The sequence below is a fragment of the Agelaius phoeniceus genome, chromosome 2 (genome assembly GCF_051311805.1).
Source record: "Agelaius phoeniceus isolate bAgePho1 chromosome 2, bAgePho1.hap1, whole genome shotgun sequence".
In the NCBI taxonomy this organism is placed as follows: domain Eukaryota; kingdom Metazoa; phylum Chordata; class Aves; order Passeriformes; family Icteridae; genus Agelaius; species Agelaius phoeniceus.
Window position 1 is genome coordinate 84,682,093 of NC_135266.1, and position 22,905 is coordinate 84,704,997.

General features: G+C 40.1%; 1 protein-coding gene across 2 annotated transcripts; it reads left to right on the plus strand.

Moving 5' to 3' along the window:
• CCDC83 (coiled-coil domain containing 83) lies at positions 1-21,375 on the plus strand. 2 transcript variants are annotated; one of them, XM_054628496.2, is made up of 11 exons: positions 1-110; positions 3,227-3,351; positions 5,490-5,574; positions 8,736-8,904; positions 9,534-9,701; positions 12,472-12,563; positions 13,731-13,799; positions 16,444-16,565; positions 17,601-17,680; positions 19,166-19,317; positions 20,370-21,375. In XM_054628496.2, exons 2-11 carry the CDS (start codon positions 3,266-3,268, stop codon positions 20,553-20,555), a joined length of 1,209 nt encoding a protein of 402 aa, XP_054484471.2. In that variant the 5' UTR covers positions 1-110; positions 3,227-3,265; the 3' UTR covers positions 20,556-21,375. The 2 variants fall into 2 exon arrangements, with proteins under 2 accessions (XP_054484471.2, XP_077030178.1); XM_077174063.1 differs by lacking the exon at positions 1-110 and adding an exon at positions 111-161.
• Positions 21,376-22,905: the final 1,530 nt, after the last annotated feature.

Genomic DNA, 22,905 nt, shown 5'->3' on the forward strand with positions numbered 1-22,905 from the left:
GGCCCCCACGGCGCTCGGCCCCGTCGCGATGGCGACCGGCGGGCGGGGCGCGCGGCAGGGCCGGGCCGTGCCCTGGGGCCGCGGCAGGGCCGGGGCAGAGACAGCGCGCGGTGCGGGCCGGGTGCCGGGGCGCGGGCACCGTGAGGGGGACGCGGGAAGGGGTGCGGGCAGGGCCGGGGAGTGCCTCAGGGAGCTCTCCGGCCGTGGCGGGAAGGGGTGGCGGGGGGCTGAGGCACAGGGTGACAGTGCCAGCGGGATTTGGTGCCTGCGGGCAGCGAGGCGCTGAGGGGTGGCCCAGCTTTGTCCACTGAGGTGTCTGGTGGTGAAGGGGGCTGGGGGGAATAGTGTCGGGGACATGGGGGAAGTGTTAGCCAGGGACGGATTGGGGGCAGGGGGAATTGTTGGGCTGCTTTGGAGATTGGGAAGGGGTTACAGTGTGACTGCACCATGTTGTAGCGTTGTACCTCTATTGCTGAGGTAATAGATTTTCCGTATGCTGCATCGGGGACGGTGCAACCCCAGGTGTACGGACGGAATGGGGAGTGAGAGGATGGACAGCAGCCAGTGGAAAGGGACCTAGGGGTCTTGGTCGATGGCAAGCTGAACGTGTGTCAGCAGTGCCCTGGCAGCCAGGAGAGCCAAATGGGTTCGGGGGTACATCAGGCACAGCATCGCCAGTCAGGCAAGGGAGGGGATTGTCCCTCTCTGCTCTGCACCAGGGTGGCCTCACCTTGGATATTCTGTGCAGTTTTGTGCATCAGAGGAAAGGCATTAAGCTACTGGAGAGCCTCCTAAGGAGGGCCACAACAATGGTGAAGGGTCCTAAGGGGAAGCCGTATGACGAGTGGCTGAGGTCATTAGTCTGTTCAGCCTGGAGAAAAGGAGACTTGAGGGGAGACCTCATCAAAGTCTGCAACTTCCTCATGGTGGGGCCTGGTACCAGTCTCCTCCCTAGTAAACAGTGAGAGGATCCAAGGGGATTGATGGCCTAAAGCTGAGCTCAGGGCATGTTTGGACAATGCTGTCAGGCACGTGGTGTGATTCTTGGAATGTCCTGCATAGGGCCAGAAGTTGAACTCAATGATTCTGATAGGTCCCTTCCAACTCAGTGTATTCTGTGAGTCTATAAATGTTGGGAACTGAGGGAGTGGAGGCTTCTGGTAGTGCAGCTGCTCGATATACAGGGATTATTATGTGAGTGCAAGTGCTAGTTTGGATGGTGTTAATGATAAAGATTGGGCTCATGAGAGTGGTGAGCTGCTGTACTGGTGATCTCTGTAAAGAGTGTCTGGAAAGTCACTGTAGTTGGGTTGCAGTGTCAAGAAACTGCCTGCTCCTTCTAAGGATGCAATGGTAGTGAAGTTATTGCTTGAGACAGTGCTGATGCTTATAAAGGGGGTCAGTCAAGAGCCTCACAATTTTATTTGTTTGGGAGAAGAAATAGACCTTTACTTTTGTAAATGTTCTCCTGTGCATTTCAAATGTGCAGTCAATCCTCAGTCCCCTTAAATATGTTCCTCTCTGTCTCATGTGTGAGTATTTTCTATGGTTTGCAAAATCCTTTATTGTAGCATGTGTTTTTTCACCTTTTACAACTTGGAGGCTTTCTTGTTCCTCTGTACTTGGGAACAATTTCATAAATACGTCACTGGAGCTCATCTGGGTCTGTAGTTAAAAAGAACCCAAAACCACCCATAGCCTTTGCAAAATACTTCTACTCAAAATTTTCTGGTTTGTATCCAGTTTCAAGAAGGGAATTTGATTTTCCATTTAGTGAAAGAGACAGAAACAATTTAAAGAAACCCTTAGGGCGTGCTCTAGTGATCTTCAGTTTCTGAGGAAAATCAGTAAAATAAATGCTCAAGTGGAAATTGAATCAATAGCAGTCCAGTTAATTCTGCGCTGAAGAAGTGTGATGGATTCTTTTTTACACTTAACAAGTGTATCCTGCACTTGTGCACTTGGTTTGGAAACATCAAAGGGGTCTAGGAGGAGCAAAGTACCTAACTTCCTGCCTCACTGAGGTTTTTTTCTTAATTCACTTGTTTGTTTGAGTTTCTTTTTAGTCTCAGGTCTTACAACAGCCATGTCTTTAGGATTTTGGAAATTTCATGAAAAAAATATTGTACTGAATTGGAAACTGCAAAGGTTGTATATGAAATAGGATAGAAAATTGTTTTGTATACAGAAAGCTTACATGGCCTTGCTTCAGGGTATGGGGATTGTGGTGAGAAGGCATAGGACAGTGTTTGGATTGCATCTATCAACAGTGCATCTATCAATAGTTTCACTTCATTCCGTTGATTTTACAGTCTTGCTTATGTGGCTTTTTACTGATATTTTTTCCTGTTTACTTGTGCTCATTTTAATAGGAAAAAGTATCCAGCCTGCTGTATTCAGTCAGAGAACAAGTTTTAATCAATTTCACCTATTATTGTAAAATTCAAAATTTAAATTCAGAGAAGCAGTTTAATGCAAAACCAGGCTATATACAATGTTTCTACTCATTCAGTAATAAAACATTCTATATTATATAAACTATTTTGGTTTATAAAATTTGATTATGTGACTGCTAAAAGCGAGGAATCTTTTTAAGTGTCCTTTTTTGTGACATTTTTTATTTTGTATAATATATGCTACCAGTTCCATTGCAGAGCTATTCATTGTCAGTTGAATTCTGAGGTTAGTGGTTGTGACAGCATGCCTGGGGAATACTGCTGACATGCATATCCCTTCAGAAAGTGCTTTTGTTCCAGCTCTGACAATGAAAACTGGTATCAGAGTTGTGGTGAAAGGGAGATATTCATAGTGCTAGGAGAACAGAAGGAGAGGGAAAGAGAGGCATGTGAACAAGTGGACTTGATAAAACAAGCATGATAAAGAAACAAAGGACTGGAAAAGGAGCATCTTCTGGTTTGATTTGCAAGATTGTAAAAGACAACCTGTAGCAAGGGATGCAATAAGTAATGGTGATAGAGACCACTGTATCTACCCAGGTATACATTACATATATATATGTATATATATACACACACATATATGTGTGTATATATAGAGATATGAGCTTGAGTGCTACCCCTGGGCAGGATTGTTGCTGCCAAAAACCCAGTTTGTGTTTTTTTATTTCAGAGCTGTTACAAGCTTGTCACAAGTGACAAACGCCAGTGAACACACAATGTTTTGTAAATTATTCATCTCTATACTTTTTTTTTTCCTTCACTTCTAGCACAAGTATTAAAAAAAAACCAAAAAAAAACCCAAAAAAATGGAAGAGAGTAAGAAAAAGAAGAAACCAGAAGAGCAAGTTCAAGAGCCTGAATCTGATTTACCAGAAGCCTTACTAGAATATCAGTAGGTTTCATATATTTTAACTTTTCACTCATAGAGAATATGTGAATAAAGAAAGCAGATAAAAAAGACAACTTACACAATTTAGAGCCTGAGTTGATTGATTTGAGGTTTTGAGGCTATTTTAGAAAGGTTCACTTTTTAAACTGTAGCTGTAAGAAAGCAATTCCATGGGTCAGAAATTTTATGCCATTAGGCTATAACTTGGGAAAAAAATATTGAAACCAAAAACCCTGACATTTTTTCTGTTAGTAGCAAGCTTTTGATCAGCATATGCTGAAGTTGCAAGATCACATTTGGCTGTATTTTTTAGGATTCATTGGTGTTCATGGAGGTTGTTGTCACTAGCCAGAACCTCAAGACCGACAGTTTGCTGTCTTCCTTGGTGCAGCTGAGAGCAGAGCACAAAGTGTTTTATTTTGAAAGTAAGAGATGGATAAATGAAAGGTCTCTTAAAATCAAGCAGAGGAAAATAAGAGCCAAGGGAGAAATATCTGAAGCAGTTACAAACCTGTTCAACTTACTTACTTGATTTCTAGTCTCTTGAGTAAATGATTAAAAGGAGAAAAAATAAGCTTCATTACTCTTATGTGAGACAGAAATTGAAATGGAAATACCTCAGGAACACCCAATATCCAACAATTATCTGCATTTAGGGAGCAGGGAGTAGTGCCTCGGTGTGGAAATGACAAGTGGAGTAAGCAAACTAAAAAGTATGCTCCTATAGTTGTGACAGCTGTATGAGTTCACAGGGTTTATGTGGGATTTTCCTGTTTCATTTTACAGAGCACAGAGTACAATTTTCCATAGTGAAATAGCCTAGATTTAGCTGAATCATATCACAAACAAATACCTTGTGAAAAGTCCAAAAGTAACTCACCTATTTTGTGAAGGAATAAAGAAACTGTATTACTGGGCTGAGAAAAAAACATGTACCACTTTCTGATAAAATTATTGTTATGCATATGCTAATATCCAAGCAAATGACTCATTTGTCTGGAGTCTTCCACTGAAATAGGTGCTTCATTGAAATGGAATATGTAGTTTCTACAGCAACAGAAGGGGGAAGAGGGAAGAAAAGTATTCTTCTTGCTGTTTTTATCTTTCTCCCACTCTCTTCTCTGTCCCTCTTATTCTTCCTTTCTTTCTCTTCACCTCTGTAATCTGTAACTTCTCTGTACTGCTTGACTGATCAAAGGTGGATAATCATACAAGTGAATAGGTGTCACATTCCACTTTAGGATTTATCAACTGTGTAGTATTTATTTAACTTTGATTCCTGTTTTTTATTTCCTTGCACTGAAGAATGGTCACTGTTCCTAGGGAGTTTGTTAGTTTGCATTTTCATTAAAGTTCTCCATTTCAGCATTTCTTTGGAACAACAATCTTATGATGTACTTTTGCTGTGGCCATGACCACTGTACCCTGGTCTAGTCTCTCTCTAAGATCCTTCTACTTAATAGAAAACCTGAAGAATACCTTGGAGCTGACACCAATACACAATACACTGACACCAGAGGATGCAAATTTAAGTAACCTGCAATTTGCATGATTCAGTGATCCAAACTTAGCAAATTAACTAGGAAATGAATTATCTTCTTTTGAAACAGCTGAAATCAATAGAGAAGGGAAAAAACTCCCCAAACCACAAAAAAGCGCTCCAAACCCTCAAACTAAAAACTGAAGGAAGAAGAACTGTTAAAAGAATAGAAGATTTTATGATAATTGCTATAATTGCTAATACTATTGCACCACATGATGAATGAATGCTGGGAACAGAGGTACAGAGTGCTAGAGTAATATTTTTGGAGCATGAATTACCTTGTCCTGAAAGTGACCTGTGTAAGAGGTCAGCTAAACCTCACGCAGAATGAACAAACCAGCTCCAGCCTCTCAGGAGGCTACACAGGAACAATATAACCAGGGAGTCTGCTGCTCTGTAGGGGTATGAAATCCAAACTAACATGCAAGCCCAGATCCATGTGGGAAATAATTTCTTTACGTGTAGTAAGCAGACAGTGGTATTTGCCCAAATGAGTCTACCAACATTTTGGTAGTATTTGCATCTAATCTAGCTTAAATAACTTCCCTTTCTCTAATTTTTTTGTAAGAATGTGTCTTTCTTTACTCTCTCTTCATAGCATTGCGGCAAAAGAAGCAGCAATTGCATGGGTTTTGTTTCATCTGAAAGGATTGGAAGAAAAGATCAAAGAAGATATTAAAAAGGTAAGTGACTATGCAACAAATTTTATTTGTGGTATTCTTACTCATAGATTCAGTTTTATTCTTTCCATTTGAATACAACATACTTTAAAATTAGTTATTGCAGTGATTTGTTACAGTCAATGAAACTAGAGTTAGTGAGTCACTTTATGTGCTGAAAGTTAAAGTGTTATCTGAATTAAATGTGACACGTAGCATACATGTCCTAAATATAACATGCTAAAAAGAAGCTGCAGGAGTAAAACATTACAGAATAGGACAGAGCATTAAGGTAAAGTGAGTTCAGCGCAGGTGCTTTCCAATGCACAAGAGATCCTTATAACCACCTACATGTTTAATGGAATCACAGAATTGTTAAGGATGGGAAAGACTTCTCAGATTATCAAGTCCAACTGTCTAACCCAGCACCATTGTGTTCATCACTAAAGCAGGTCAACAAGTGCCACATCCACGTGTCTTTTGAACGCTTCCAGGGATAGTGATTCCACCACTTTCCTGGGCAACCTGTTCCAATAACTCACCACCCTTTCAGTGAAGAAATTTTCCCTAATAACCCATCTAAACTTGGCACAATTTTCTTTTTCTCTTGCCCTGTTACTTGTTACATGGGAAGAGAGACCAACCTCCACCTAGCTACAAAGTCATTCCAGGTGGTTGTAGAGAGAGATAAGGTGCCACCTGAGCCTCCTTTTCTCCAGACTAAACATCCTCAGCTGCTCCACATCAGACATGTGCTTTAGTCCTTTTATCAACTTTGTTTCCCTTCTTTGGCATTTTTCTCTGCAGCAAGCACAGGACAGCAAGCCACCTTTCAGTAGATACCTTCCTTGCAGTACATTCAGATATGCCTTTTAACTAGTCCTACAAATATTCTTCAGTATTTCAATGCATGAAGAATAAATGGTAAAAATTTAATTTTTGTTAGTAGTATTAGCAGACCTAACCAAGCACTGAGAATTGCTGAGCTTCTCTGAATCCTTCTGAAGTAATGGAATTGCACAGGTTTCTGTGAGAATCTATTTATTGCTGCAAACGTAGTTAAAAATTGAATCAAGGAGAAAGACCATCATGCTATTTGCTAGCTGTGATTTCTAGCACTGATTGATGAAGACACACTTTCTCATGAATTACAAATTGTTTTGGGTAATTTTTAGAACAAGGTTGTCTAACTACTGATCTCACCTGAGTAACACTTAAAAGAACTGTGCATATGAGCTGTATATAAACAGCCATAATATGGCATCTGATAACTGTGAGCAGTGAACATTGAAAATAGATATTATAGAGTCACCTATTGAAATTAATTGAAAATGCTCAAAAAATCCTTATTCTGCATCATGTTGCAGCCTGCACTTCATGGCAGTGAAACATTGAAACAACGCCTCTCTGTCTTTCCCGTGCTGATGCTTGCCCTGCTTTTATAAGCATCCATCTGTTTAACTTTCTATGGTACTTTTTGCAGTCTTGAAGCCTGGATGGTGTTTCATTTGTGGCTTGACTATCACTGGAAGTGGCAATTGCTCTTCTTTCTGCAGGCATCTGAAGGCTTTTATGATTATTGTTGGGTCTTATGTCTCTTGTGGTTATACTGCTGGATTGGAGGGTGGTTCAACTGCCTTGTTCAGAGACACAGAGCAACAGCATAAGGGAGACCCCTCAGTTGGTATCCCCACTTTGTGACCCCTCAGTGGGTCTCCTCAGTTTGTTTGAATGTGTTACTGACAGCCAGTGCCCGTGAAGGGCTCACACTGACAGTTTATGGAATAATGCTCTTTATTAACATAAAGTTAGATTAAGTTTTGAGGATTTTCAGTGATAGTATCTCTCTGCAAAAGCATATCAAAGCAACACACAGACAAGCTCTAATCCAAAGTATTCAGTGCCCACAGAGCATGGTTCTAACCCAATAGGTGTCTCCCTCTACAGGGGAGAAGACAGGTTCAGCCTCACGACTGATCCCAGCAGTTATGATGGACTTCCCAAACTTCTCCCCATTCCTAACTTACTTTTATACTATTTCTTTATGTTTAGGTGGAGCTTGAGTGACTCTAGTTATTCATCTTCTTCTCTCTCCCCTGGCTGACAGGTGTTGTGCTGTTTGTCAGCTACAGAGTGCCATTGAGTTCCCCTCCCTGCAAAGATTTCTATGCAGCCTGGCCACGGTGTCTCCACTCTGTTCCACCCTCTGTTCCATCCCCTTAGCAGGGGCTGTGGTTGCAGGTTGTAGGGCATCATCATGGAGTAGGTTTTGAGCATGCCAGCTGCATTCCATTCAGGTAGTAGCAGCTGCATTTTACTCTATAATTTCCCTACCATCCAACTTCTGTTAGGATGTGAATACAACTTCCCAGTTTCCTCTAATTTTACTCCCAGCTATCTTTCTACAGTTATTCCCCCAGTTTGCTGCTAGTTCATGGTCTTTCAAGGACTCCATATTTTAGATTGAGCAGGGTACTTTAGGGCATGGGTGAAGTGCTATTGGTTTAATTTAATCATGTTTTGACAGTGCTTTGAGCTCCATTCTTTATTTCCTGCTTAATGTTTGTGAGTGGTTTAGAGTTAATCCTAGAAGTGAGGAATGCTTGAGACTCTTTCCACTGCCTTCTCACTTGTTTGCTCCTGTGTAGTATCCTTTGGGAGCAAACATACACAATCTGTATTTCAAACAATCAGAGTGTCACTAGAGAGGGTCATGGCCAGGGGTTATGATCACAGTAGTGGAATCAGGATGTATTACTAATTTCAGCTCTGACAAGACTCTTTGCTGTGGTTATATGCAAGTGACCTGATTGTCTCATGATTTTTCTGTATGAAGATGGTACATTCTCATGAGGAATGTTGACACCAAGCAAATAGCTCCTACATAGAAACATTGTTATTAAATTGTCTGCAAGCACCTTTCTTTCCAGGCAATGGAGGATTATTGGTGGGCTGTACCAAGTACAGCTGTCATTTGTCTCTCATTTCCTTCCAGTGGTCTGAAGTTACTGAGGAAATATCTGAGCCTTGCAAATTCTCCCTCCTGCTCTGACCTTTCAGAATACGAAGCACAGGTGTTTAGCTGGGTATTCTTGTATTTCATCTGGCACTAGGCCAGATTTTCCTTTTTTTTTTAATTTGTCACTCTGAAAACATTTTAGTATCAGCTGTGTCTTCTTCCTTAGAATGTTGTTCTGAAGGAAGAACAGAAGGTGCTTATCAGGCGCTTAGTAAGGCAAATAGAAGAAAAGGAGAAAAAAAGAGATGAGAAGGAGGTTGTAACCAGGGATGATGTGGAAGAGTCACTGAAAGCAGTTTTCCAGTTTGTGAAGGACAAAGAACAACTTCTGCAAGGTATGTTGTGTGCTGGGGAAGTGTGGTTTGCAGTTTACACACTTGGGATTAAGTACATGTTGATGTTATTTTGCAATTTAAGTAGAGATTCATCTTCTTTGTTGTATAAAAAGTATAAAACTATTCCTCTCCCAAAATTGGGCTCTCTCAGTTTAGTACGAAATTGTGGAGGGCTTATAAATCAATCTGTCCCTTCCAAGTGAGGTATAGTATTGTGCAAGTACAGAGGCTTCCTTTTTTTTGAAACTCATGAAAGTCCTAAGCACTGGATCTACTGAGGATTAAAAATAAAAAATTATGGATGGAAGGAAAAAAGACCAGTTTGAGTGTTGAAAATTCCAGCTGCCATCCCTGCGATTCTCTGTGCGAGACACGTGACCTTAGTTACAACGTTTTGGTGAGAACAGTTGACTCTCTTTGGAAGAATAAGATCAAGCTGTTTTCAGCAATGCTAGTGGCCCTTGAAACTATGTAAGGCCATCAGGTTGCACTGTACTATAGTGTGGAAGAATCCCCCTTCCTTTTCCATTCCCTATGAAAACACCTTTCTTCAAGAAGTTGACATTGTAAGAATTATCAGTTCAATAAATCAGAAATGAACTTGTCTTTTGACATTGTTATTTTAATAGATCTGCGCTCCCAAATTGAAGAAACGAAGAAAAAAATTGCAGAAAAGCAGCGTGAGAGAGATTATTGGTTGGAGTACAAAAATGTCGGAAGCAAAATACATGCTGAGAGGATTAGCAGTCTGGAAAAAGACATTGCAGATGTCAAATATGAACTTGAAAGAACTGAAGGTCAGTTTACAGCTGGTGTAATGCAAGTCTTACAGGGGCTTTGCATATTGCCTGCAGGAATGAAATGATAAAATTAATTTTAGATCAAGTTCTAGTAACTTCTATTAACTTTTCTAGTAATTTGCATGAACTTTTCTAAGTGCACCTAAGATGGGCTGCATAATCCTGAAAAGTAGAAGGACTCCCTTTCTCTATTTCTCTCTCTGTAAAAGTTCCTTTATTAAAGAAATTGATAAAGTTTACAGAAATGATGACGCTTCAAGAAACTGATAAGCTGGTCCTTTGATGGTTTTCTTGTAAAATACAGGCAACCCGTTTAAAAAAAAAAGTTACTGAGAAGGATAGCAGTTTTTTGTAAAAATAAGTCTACACATATTTAGGTCACCTACACAGAGGGCTCCCTTAGCAGTCATACTTGAAAATGTTGACTCTGCTGCTGTTAGTTCTCATCATCTACAAGCACTTCACATATTGAAAGCTCCTTTGACAGGAAAGTAGTATGAGCTCATTCTTGGAACGGTCTTTTCTGTGGAGCGCACTGGTTTCCATGCAGGACTAGAGGGAGCTCTTTAGCCAGTGGTCGGGCCTTTCCTCCTATTACACAGTGTGAGGCCCTGCAAAATCACCCACAGGCATTCAGACACATACTGAGAACTGTTTCAGCCCTGTCACAGCAGTGCAATTCATTTGGGAGCTTATATATTGTGGTGCTGAGTGCTTTACAAAGATTTCTTTATTACTGCATTATTTTAAAATAATTCAAATATTTTGCTGTTACATAAGCCATGCTTCCAACAGGAGAAGGATGTCCTGGATTTTTTCTTTATGTCCCTCTCAGTATGCGTGACTGCAGCCAAGCAGCTGGTAGTAACAGGCAGTGACACTGCTCTAAGGGTCTCTGTATATTCTGTGCCAGCCATTACCAGGCATCAGCTACTGTGAATAAGCTATCTTTTTGTCTCTCAAAACATATTTTACCACCATGAAGATCTGTTCTGTGATTTCTACGTTTCCAGATAGCTTGTCAGATATCCACATCTGTATTCAGGAGAGGTTGGGGTTTTTTCATTTTCCGTGTTCTTAATTGATTTAAAACTTCTCTATACTGCTGCTGTAATATGAAATGAAAAAGAGAATGGGCTGTTATATAGAATGCCAGTAGGGATAGGCAGTCTGATCCCCTGCATGCCACAGGGTACAGAATGTTGTGGTTTAACAAAATTCATGGTCCAACAGAAAAGTATTTATTGAAAGTTGTGTTATAGTGGTACATATGGAAATGCCCTACATAACATACTGGAAAATGATGCTGACAGCACTGGATGTTTACCATACTATTTTGCTGAACTCCCTAAAACTGAACCTAGAAAGTGTCTGGGGAGTACAGCCTTCCAGCAGAAATCTATCTTTCAATCTATCAAGCAAGGCAGCAACAAATTTGGCTTGCTCACACCTTGAATGTGTAACAAGCTTAGAGAATAAGCATAGGTAAACAAGTTTCTGTCTCTATGTGTACCACTGGAGGGCTTGGAACTGGCACAGTTCATGTTTTCTGGTGGTGACATTTTAAGCAAAACAGCTGCAGAGGAGAGCAAGCAAAAGAGAGCCACACATTTAGGTGATGTGTGGGGAAAACAGTGTTGCAGTGAGGAGATTAGAGAAGATAGCCTCTTTAGGAACTGTTCAGACACACACTTTCTCCTTTTTCATTCTCCAAGTACAACTCAGGTTATTTAGCTATTTGAAATAATGGAAGAGTGAATTCATTATAGTGTGGAAATCCTTCCTTTTCATTCTGCCAAGTCTAGATGGTGGAGTCCAGCTTCCACTGTGTTAAATTAATAATTAATGCACTACTAATACACCTTTCATAATTGACTGCCTTTGACTCCACAGTGCATCCATGAGCAGATATTTGTTTGCAGCTAGATCAGAAATAGGCTGTCTGCAACACAAGTGCAGTGAAAGACTGAATTTCAACCCTTTGAAATGTGTGCTATGCCTTCCTTCACAGAAAATTACTATAGTCTCATTCATTCCTTCAGAAGGAGGAAATATTGAGCAGAAGTGAGCTATTTAGAAGAGCAAAAACAAAAGAACTAAATGGAAGGATGAAATAATTAAATAGCAGTGACTAGAACATGAAGCCAAACCTATTCAGCTCAGTGTATGACATATTTTCTAAATAATGACTACAAGTAATGATAGAAGAAAATCATTGTGGCAATTGCCACATTCTCCATTTTGTCCTGCTGTCAAATTAGAACCTCAGAGTCTTAAATACATCAGAAAATTTATTAGGCACGTTATAATAACTATCTGAAAAAATGTCATGTGGAGAAGGAGATCCAGTATGCTTCTATGTAAAAAAAAAAAAAATTTTCTAAGCAAGTCTCTCATATGGCTCCAGGAGCTCTGCTATTGATAGAGACAAAATTTAATGTTAAGATGCCAATATTTTAGCAGAGAATTGCTTAGATCACTGCTCAGTTACCAGTGAATTGCTCAGCTGTTGCAGTTGTGAACAGAAATGTGTAATTTCTGTTCCACTTCCAATTTCTAGTTTTGTAGTTAACACTACTGTTCTTTGGGTTTGGAAGGAGAATTTCTTTGGAAAAGGATATTTGAATCCTTCTCTGTGGACTATCTGCGCAGGCGACACTCATTGATAAGTTGCAGTTTAGTAATGACATGTCAGTTATCTATCTGTTATCAGGAAAAATTGATGGCAAATAATGATTTCTGATTTCTCTGTTTTTTTGTTTTGAAGAATATTACAGTGAAGCTTTGAAAGTTGTGAGAGAGGAAAATCAGAAAATGTTTGACAGGCACATGAAATTACTCAGTGAAGAAGCTCTTAAGGTATTCTTTTTGCTTTTTTAAAAAACTGCTAACTGTGTTACAGTTGGGATACATGTACTCTGCATTATTAATTATTTTAACTCATATTAAGACTTCAAACTTTTTTAATAAATTGAGAGTAAAATAACCTGCAAATCCTGGTACATATGGATTTGGTTACTGCTATACATACATGTGCCTTTTTTTTCTTTCCACCAGAACAACAATGGGTAGATGTGAGGGCATTTTACAAACAATGCACGGGAAACTGGGGCACCATGAACTGACAAGGCTTGTTTGAGAACATGTTGCTTTTGCCATGGCCTTGATTTTAACATTTACACAGATTTCCAAAAGCAGTAATATACAAAAAGATTGCATGAAAATGTACATCAATTTGAAAAAAAAGGGTTTCACTGTACTTGTAAAGTACAACATTTTTAAATGTCACAACAGTGCAGTCTCAGGAAAATATAGGTTTATTGATTCACTATGATTTGGTTATCTCTGCCAGCTCTGATTTGAAAACATGGTTTACAAATAGTTCTAGTGACAACTTCTTACTTTCACAAAATGCAAAGTATACTTCAGTACAAACCACTAGGCCCATTAGGTTTTTAAATTCCCTGACTTCAGTGCTGGAATTTCCAGTCATGTGAGAACATAATCCAGAGGACTGTGTTTATGGTGATCTATTGGGGCATCTTCCCCCTCACTTCTTCCTTTCCATTTTACTGACATCAATAATTAAATTGTAGCCTGGGGTCATTAGCACAGACCTCTACATGCTTAGGTCACTTGTTGTAGAGCAGTACTGCCTCATTTGGGATTTTACTTGGGATTCTTAACAGCTGAAGGTTTGATTTTCTGAAAGCAGTAAGACTAGAGCAGTAGTGGTACACAGAAGCGTTTATTAGGCAAAAAGGGAAATGTCCTATTTTAATATGGGAAATCAAAAAATATTGGCAAATTGCTTGACATATAATCTGCTCTAGGCAGAATGATAGTGGACAAACATCTGGCCTTGTGAAGTAAATCCCCTTGTAATCCCTCAGAGGATGCTACAGTCTGTTGTGTAGATGTGTCTTAATTATTTCCTGCTAAAGAGCAGACAGTTTTTCTGTATAGTGTGCAGGACTGTCAAAGTGTTGCTCTCCGATGAGATTATTTTAAATTGTGTTTTCTCAGAATGCTGTGGGATACTTAGACAAGAACTGCCGCAGAGAGATTGAAGAGAACGAGTGGCTAAAAGAAGAGGTAAGAGGATCGCTTGCCTGCAGTTTATCATGGCAGTTCATGTTTGAAATACTGTGGCCTATGGTCAGAACTGTTTCCAGTCATGGGCCTGGGAGACTTCTGTTGGCAAAGGAGAGCAGTTTTTCAGTAATTAATCTGTAATCCTCAGCAGAAAGCAGTGCAATGTGGTAAATAAAGGTAAGAGGTGAACATCTGCTTTCACAAATGGAGAACCCCCTTTCCTGCCCAAGCTGTTACATGAAGGACTACAATGTTCCATACAATTAAGGATCTTTATCTGTGGAGACTGGGATGCTATAAAGGATCAACCAGGTAAGTAGCTGAAGAGGGGAGGTTTGAATTGCATTAAAGTTCCAGTGCTGCTGTATTGAAAGAAAATGGATATGGATGTTGGAAATATGTTCTGAGAAATGTCTTGAGACGACATGAAATGGAAGGTCATAAAGAAACCATGGGGACTCTACAGTGAAGAAAGGAAAATCAAAATCATATATGGTTGTAATTAATTGCTTGATAGTTTTTATACCGACCTTTAATGACAATTTAGAGCTATATATTAGATAGCTGTAATTTTCTTGATGAGAAAATATTTTTGTGTGCCAGATTTAGGAAAATAATTTTTTCCATAGTGAAAGTTTGATTTTATTTATTCCAGTCAATATAGGTTCTTTGTTTCAATCAAATCTAAGCATGAGATTGGTGGGTGAAATGCCTTTCCTCACTTTTACAGCCTCACAGTTGAGAACTGAGCAAAACTTTTTGGAAAGTTAATAAATGTACTTCTTACTTTTCCATGCCACATCAACAAACCTGGCAGAGGTTCTTCATTTTAGTTACTAATTTAAGGTACTTGCCAGTATGCAGGGACACAGATTTCCTTCTTCCCCTTAATGAGCTCTGAGCATGGATCTTTAACTTTCCAGGGAGGGTGTCCAAACCACAACTTCTGAAGCAATGAGGGTAAGGAAAAGAAATGTGAAAGAATTAATGTTTTATTCTGTATAAACAAACAGGAGCTCAAATCTACACATCCCATCACTGCATGAGTATGAATTCTCTTCCCTTCTCCCTGTCTCACTGAACACTTACAGGTTTTACACACATTAGCAGTGCCAATAAGAGAGCACTTTGGAGTACTCTTATGTCCTGACAGGCCTTCACCTCAGAGCTGAGGGATTTGGATTTCTTTCCTCTCAAGCAGAAGTTTCCTATGTTATGAGTTACTTTCCTATGTTGCTACTTTCCTATGTTATGAATTACTGCTTTGAATTTTGGGGGGAAAACAAAACTATTATCACTAACTTCTCCGGTCCTCTGAATTCACCCATTCATTTTCTCTGCTTTTCTTACATGGATGAAATATTTTCTCTCAGACTGATGTTTATATGTAGCTGACAGACTGTTTCAGTATTTCCTTTGGGGGTGATAAACCAAAAATTTTAGTTTGTCTCAGTTCTTTTTTTTTATTTAAGTTTGGCCACTGAACTGAAAAATGACTTACCAAAATAGCTCTAGATTAGTTACCTCCAAAATTAAAACAGATTTGGAGACTTCAGTCACATTTTTCCATGGCTACTCTGTCACACCAAAATGGTGCAAAGCTGCATCACCTCACTGTGCCAAGCCACATCCTGTTACTAGTTAATTTCCAGTCATTTTCACCTTTTTAATCCTTGGGAGAAGTTGGAACTAGTTTTAACTGCAAATTTGGATGATTATAGCTGGGTTAATTCGGTTTTGTTGAGAATGGACGCTTTCAGATCGCTTGGTACTTCTCTTGAACACGTGCATATGGCTAAGCTTTCTGGGAAGATCTTTCCCATAGAATATTCTCCTCCCCAGTAAGGGGGTAAGCACGTGCTGGTACTTATGCAAAAGTGGGAGGCATTATGGGAACTGAATAATCAGCATCCTTTGGTCAGTATATTTCCACAGTGATAAGGGGCAATTGCCAGTCTGAAAGCAAATAGTACCTGGGGCTTAGCCAATGTCACAGAGCCATAGAACATCCTGAGCTGGAAGGGGCCCACAAGGATCATTGAGTCCAACTCCTGCTCCTGAAAAGCCCCACTGAGAGCATTGGCCAAATGCTTCTTGAGCTCTGTCAGCCTTGGGGCTGTGACCCAGGGGAGCCTGTTCCAGAGCCCCACCACCACCCTCTGAAGGAAGAAATATTGTGGTAACTTGGACTGAAAACTTCACTAATTTTGGGTGAGAAGGTTTCAGGTATAGGAAGGAATTAGAAAAACAACACTTGCTGAGTAAGACCCTGACTTTACCTCTGCAAAGAAGCTTTTCCTCTCTCAAAGCTCTGATGTGAAAGCAAAAAAGAAAAATCCGAAGCTCCTGTCTAGCAGATGTGTTTGACTGTACAAGAAGATTTTGCTGTCAGGGTTGCATAGCCCAAATGTGTGGCTGTAATTGACACACATGTGCTGTGACAGTAACAGGGTTCTAATAAAGGTGTGAAAGAACTAGCGAGTCCTTCCTTTTGTCTGAAGATGTGTCACTATGTTTCCCCACCAAATATGCAATCTTGCTGATACAGCTGCATTTTTCCTAAGTATGTGCTGGTAAGGTTGTTGCTATCAAAGCTTTACAAAATTCTAAGACTTTCTTTTATTCTTTTTTTAATTGTCAAAAGGTTAAGATCTACCGAAAGGAAGAAAAGGATTTGAAAGCTTCTGTCCAGCTCCTGGAAGAAGAAAATACCAGTTTGGTGGCAAAACTGATTGATATCAAACTTCAGCATCTAAGAGTATCAGGGTAAAATAATGCTTTCATGGACTCAAAAGTGATTTTTTTTTTTTTTTTTTTTTTAATAATGCTCCTGTCTGCCTCTAGAGCTATTTGGGCTCTCCCACATCAAAGCCAAGGTAGTTTCCTAGTTGAGGAAAGACAGGATTTGACTGAGTATACATGGGAGCAGTATCTCTGAAGGATGACAATAAGATTGTGATTCCTCAAGTACTGAATTTCAGGGAAGAAACTGGGTCCTTAATTAATCTACTAAGATCTAACACTACTCACTTTATATCACTTAGGCTTGGAAATAATTTCTTTGTGTTGAAATTAATGGTCTCAGCCCCAGCTTTTCAGACTAAGTGCTGAATAATAGATTTTGTCTTTACTGTTTGCAAAATGTTTAAGGATGTGAAGATTAATTTGCAAATATATAGGAGGTTTGCAATCTTGAGTGAAACAAATGACCTGACACTGAGAGAGGAAGAGACCTTGGGAAATGTCTGTCTGCAGAGGTGTCTGTAGTACTAGCTTCTTTTGTGTTGAAATGATTCAACTTTTTCCCTGGAGAAAGATTAATTTAGCTTCAAAATGTCAACACTAATGGTATCAAAAGCACAATGCAACAATGTGAGAGATCCATCTTCAGTTTCCAGTCCCAGCTCAGTGATTTTAGCCATATTGCACAAAATGTTCAAGTCTTAAGAAGTGACCATTTTTCTCTCCTTTCCAAACTTTGGATTTCTTTGAAGTGAGAGCTGCCAGCTGTGGTCTGAATCTTGGACTGACTGGAGACTATAACATTTGTTTTCTTTTAGTCTCATGGACATAGTTGAACTAAGGCACTAAGAATAAAAAAGAGCAGCTTATTAGCCACTAAGCTACCTGGCTGCCTCCATTGCATTTTTGAACCATTGCGCTATTCTGCCTCTGTGGTTAAGCAGCAGTGGCTCTCAGAAAGGGTTGCCTCCCCCTCACCCCAAATCATTGCACAGGACACATTAGAGAGAAAATTCAGACCCCTATTATGGGTTTCACTTTATATTTTTTACTCCATAGGCATTTGTTTCATACAAAGGGAGCTGGCTTGCAAGAACTTCCTAAAGATGAAATGAAAAAGGGAACCAGAAAATATGCAGGTAATGCAAATGACAGCAGCTTATAAGAAATACTAAGTTATTGAACATGTACAGACTTTTTATTTCTGAAACTTTTTATTCAAACTACCTGTTTGACATGGAGAACACCTTATTTCCCTCTTGATTGCAGCCACCATAGCCATGATAGATTGTAATTTGCACTAGGAGACAAAATCACAATCTATTTGTAATACATTTTTTAAATTTAAATTTGTTTTAGATTGTGGAATATTATTACTCATCCAGAGCTACCCTGGAATACAGTTTACAGGATTGGCCATCTTTTATGAAGATATGAATCATATCCTAATCAGTTCTTTACTGATCCATATCATAACTTCATTACAGCTTGTCCCTGAGAGGACACTCTTAAACTCCATTTAGGCTTTCACTTTAAGTGTGCATGCACTTTGCAGTCATTCATCCAATACACCAGAGTTCAATTATAACTAAATCCCTAGCAAGAGGAGATGAAGCTACATGGAGCTTAACCTGAACTGAAAATTTTGGTAAGCAGTACTGAATTTTGGGCTGAATCTCCATCCCTTCTGGTGGGTGTGGCCAGGGAAAGGATGTACCGTTAAGCAAGGAGCGTGAGCCTGTGCTTATCTATTTAGGACAGTCTCTGTGGATTCCTAAGTATCACAAATTTTATTTTACATTTTTGTGTGAGTAGAAGAAAGAGGATGGAAAAAAGTAGAAGATGATTCTAACATATCTCTTTAATTAAAATTAAAGAGATATGTTAGAAAAATGGAAATCATACAGTTATGGATACATGAAGAAGTTTGTTGAATTTCTGATCAGTCCCAGCCATAGGTGGGCCTTTTGAAATACCAGGCACCCGCAAACATGTTGAACAAGACTTCTGTATTAAACACATGTTTACTTTGAACACATTTGCTAGACTTTTGCAATAGTTACCTGTAGGATAAGTCTTTGTTCCAAGAAGCTGGGTCACAGTCACAGGCAAACCTGTAACTTGGCAGTCCATGTCCAGAATCCTTTATATCATCTTGAGAATGAGTTAACTACAGATGTGATCTCTTTAGGGGAGTTATAAGTAGACTGTTTCAGGAACTTGTAGTTATGTACCTATAGATACACAAACATGGGTATAGAAGAAATTTATACTTGGTTTTGCTGCCTTTCTTATTAACTATTCAGGGCTCTACAGGATTTAAGCTGAACTGACAAAAGCTCATTTTTTCCCTGCCCCCTCCTACAGATCCATTAGTTCTAACTTCCAATCAATTTCAGTCCCTGGGTCTTGATCAGAAATTGTGAACAAAAAACACATAAAAAACCCCAATGAAAATGAGCATTTGGCTTGAATTGCCAATTAAAAATGCTACCAAGCTGTTCTTTGCATTGCAGGGGCTAAGCCATATTAAAGATTGCGGGCAATGCTCATATCAAGTACTGATTCTGACTTCCATAAGGCTTAACTATTACATACACTTCCTTTTTCTTCTCTTTAAAAAGCAAAGACAGATGGAAAGAGCCTCAGAAGTGCCTTTCCAAAGATTCGGTCTAAAACAGATTATACGAAGCCTCCAGACAGTGATGAAAAACTGAGGAAAAAATTCTTCACTCCAGCCCTGGACAGCTTGTTGTATGAAGAAGAAGAGTTCCAGGTATGAGTCAGAGTTATCAGGTCTCCCACGAACACAAACACACTTTAACACTTTCAGTGTGGAGCATGAGCTACTGTCAGGACCCTTCTATTTCCAGTGGTTATGGCATCCAATGTCCTTTACCTGCTGCGCAGTTCAGATGGACTGTAGTCTTCTGGTGATATTTGGGACAGTTAGGTCCATGCCCTTCAGATGCTGGGCCAAAAGAGCACAGGTTCTGTGTCCTAAGGACCAGTCTCACATGGAAGTTTTGGATGCCTTCAGGCATCTCTGATACCATGAGGCATGTGTTTTGCCCAGTGAATGATGTCCTAAGAATCATCCCATGGAGTGAATTTCTAGGATGAAATTCCCCTAGAAAGAATTCTGAATGTCACCTAATGAGAGATTACTAGGCTTGGATGGCAATCAACAGGTCCTTTAGAATCTGTGTTGCATAGCAGCATTAAAGGATCAACATTCCTTCAACAGAAAGCCAGGATGAAGGTGTTCCTGGGTGCAAACTGCAGGGTTGAGGAAACAGTGCACGTTGGTCTTTGCTGCAGGTGATGGACTCTAGCCCAGCAGAAAAGCTTTCCTTCTTTCTCCCCCTGAATTAGTTTCTGTTGGGTTGGTCAACCGAGTAGACTCAGAGGTTTGGAGAAGACCAGAGCCAGTGCAGATGTGGCTGAAGCACATGGCTGGGCTTGGACCTCTCTCTTTTTGGAAGGAGCAAGCTGTGGCATTGGTTTAATTCTTCTCACAGAACTGAATTTGAGATTAGAATTTGCTTTATACAGAAGATGATACTGGTGAAAACACAGAGAAGAGGGCAGCAGGGCTGTAGCCTCCTAAAATGAGTTGGCTTGCAAAAGAAGCTCATTATCACTGACATTATCAAACACAACCCTAGAGCAGCACCTCTACAGTTGTTTTAAAAATAAAAGTTTCTGGTTTTGTTGTTTTAGTGGGGTTTTTTTTGTTTGTTTGTTTTTTTGGGTTTTTTTTTTGTTTTTTTAAGAATTGTTGCTTTTCTATGAAATTACAAAGAAACCATATTCTTTCTTCTTAAGGCATACTCAAAACTGGGACCTCTGAAGAGAAAGCTGCTTGTGGTTGGAAAAGCTGTGCTTACTTGTAAGGAAACAGAAGAAATGCCAAGAGGGAGCCACAGAGAAGGGGGTACTGTTGGTAAATCAGATGGGCGTATCACAGCTAAGATGATCAAGGCCTTATTTAAGGAAAATGATGAAAACTAGACAAGCTGTGCTGTTTACACAGAAATGTAACATTCTCAGTTCATTAAATATTTGATCTCTTCTGTGTGGCATGGGGCTTTGAGGAAACTATTTTAGAGTGCCTGAATCATGATTATAAGTTTCATGAGAGGATGCCTGTGTGCAGAGACTAATTGAAAGGTTCCTTTCCTTACCACTAAGAGAGGTCTTGTGCACTCTCTGGGGTATTCAGTCCACATAGCACATATATCTACTAAAAGGTCTGAGCTAATATTTAGTTTGTGTGGTCTCCACCTGCAGAATTCCTTCTTGGAATTCTGGAATTCCTTCTTGATCAGACATTGAATGGGTAAATGCAGGCTGCCATAAAACACATAATTGTTACAAAATACATAATGCTCTGCTAAAGCAGAATTAATTTTTGCAAGCATAATTCAACTATTGCTATAAATGGAGTGTCTGAATGCTTTTTTATCTGTCTCCACAAGACCCCTACTTAAATACACTGAAATAAACAAAAATTAATTTAAAACCAATTTAAAACCAGCATAAAAATCCTCTAAGGTCTGAAATATTTTGTTTGTTTAGAATTGGCCAAATCTATCGTGCAAGCCCTTATCCTTGGTTTGCGGCTGGTCCTTTTGAACATTTATCTCAGTGCGTTGTTGCAGTGGAGGGGCTCCCTCTGGACACCCTCTCAGCAGCTCACAACAGGTCCTTCCCACATGTAGGCTCTGACCCATGCATTTCCTCATTAGAAACTTGTGACAGCATTGAATAATCAATTTAAACCCTTGAGAGGATAATCAGCTGTTTGGAATAAAGCTTTTTAAAAAACTTACTTTTTAAACAACCTGTATCTCTGTGCAGTATCTCAGTGTATCTGTACTTCAGTGCAAACACTTTTGGTTTTCCAAGCACGCTCAGCTGTTCTGGCCAGCAGGTGTCTCCTTGGGCTGCAGGTGAGTCCCACTGGTCTCTGGGCTCCACTGACCAAGCTCCTCTGAGGCAGGGATCACAAGCAGACAGGTAAGGGTGGCAGACTCCAGCTCACACTGACTCTCACTTCTCTGCCACGTGGTGAACAGTAAAGCGAGTTGGGACGTGCCCCTGCTGTAACCCAGTGGAGTGACTGTGAAGGCTGAGGTGATTCCTATCCCTTGAGTGTCCATGGAATGGGGATCTGCACTTGGGCTGTGTCTGCAGCCCAACAGACACCTCCTCTCAGCTCCCCTGCCTTGCTTTGAGTGCAGCACAAGCCCCATGAAATGGCTGACTTGAAAGAGAGATTAGTTCTGCTCAGTGATTAATTTAGCTTCTCCTTTAGATGCAGAATTACAATGTGCCTTATGCTGAATGGCTTTTCTGTTAAAGAAAGGCCTCTCCTCCTTCCCACCACTCCCCAGAAGGGATTTACATTTTCTAGTGGTGTAAATGTAGGGCCCATCTCTAGACTCCTCTTGGCTTATGCCCATAATGCATAGCACCATGTGCAGGACATATGGCAAGACAACATCAACCTGCACCTTGGAAAAAAGACCCCTTGCCTCCTCCAGTCAGTTTAGCCTTTTCCCATAACAGCCTGTGTGGGTGAGAGGGAGTTAAAAAGAAATCCCAAACATGCTAATTAGGGTTCAAGCCACAGGCAGCCTGCACAAGCCAGAAGCAACAGCCTTCAGCAAAACATATTTAGTGAAGTGTCCCAAATCCCCTTGATTTCTACAGGATTAGCATTAAGGCCACTGCAGGGCTTTCATATGGAGAAAGCTGGGTCTTCAGCCCAAGGCATCTGGATTTGATAAATTCGTTACTAGCAAAATCTCTGAGAAATAATCAGCATGTTGTAAAACGGGGCTGATCAGTCACTTTCTGGCAGCACAGCCAGTGCTTCCAAGCCCCACTTGGAGTTCACTACTCCAGTTAGGACCAAACTTATGGGAGTCACCCTTGTATTCCCAGCATTATGAAATACCTTTTCTTTACTGTGTTACTGTTGCACAAGACAGCTCTAGGACGCAAGCAGGGGTCCCGATCTCCACAATTATAATCCAATCTAAGCTTCAGCTGACCTGGAGTTGTGTGTTTGACTAGACAAAGCTCAAGCAAATTTGCAGTTTCAACAGGAAGAAAAAACCCAACAAGTATTCCTTGGAATTCAAAATTAAAGAAATATAAGCATCACTCAATTTGTATGGAAATAAAAACTACTTTAATAGAACTGAGGTCCATGAGCTGGAAGTGAGAAACATCAATCCATGGAATGTCTAAAAAGCACAATGGGGAGAGGTGTGCTGAGAGCCTGTATCCACTCCAGTGATGAAAGGAGCTGCTTACCTCAGCACTCTGCTGGCTTGAACCCTCTCTGAGTGAC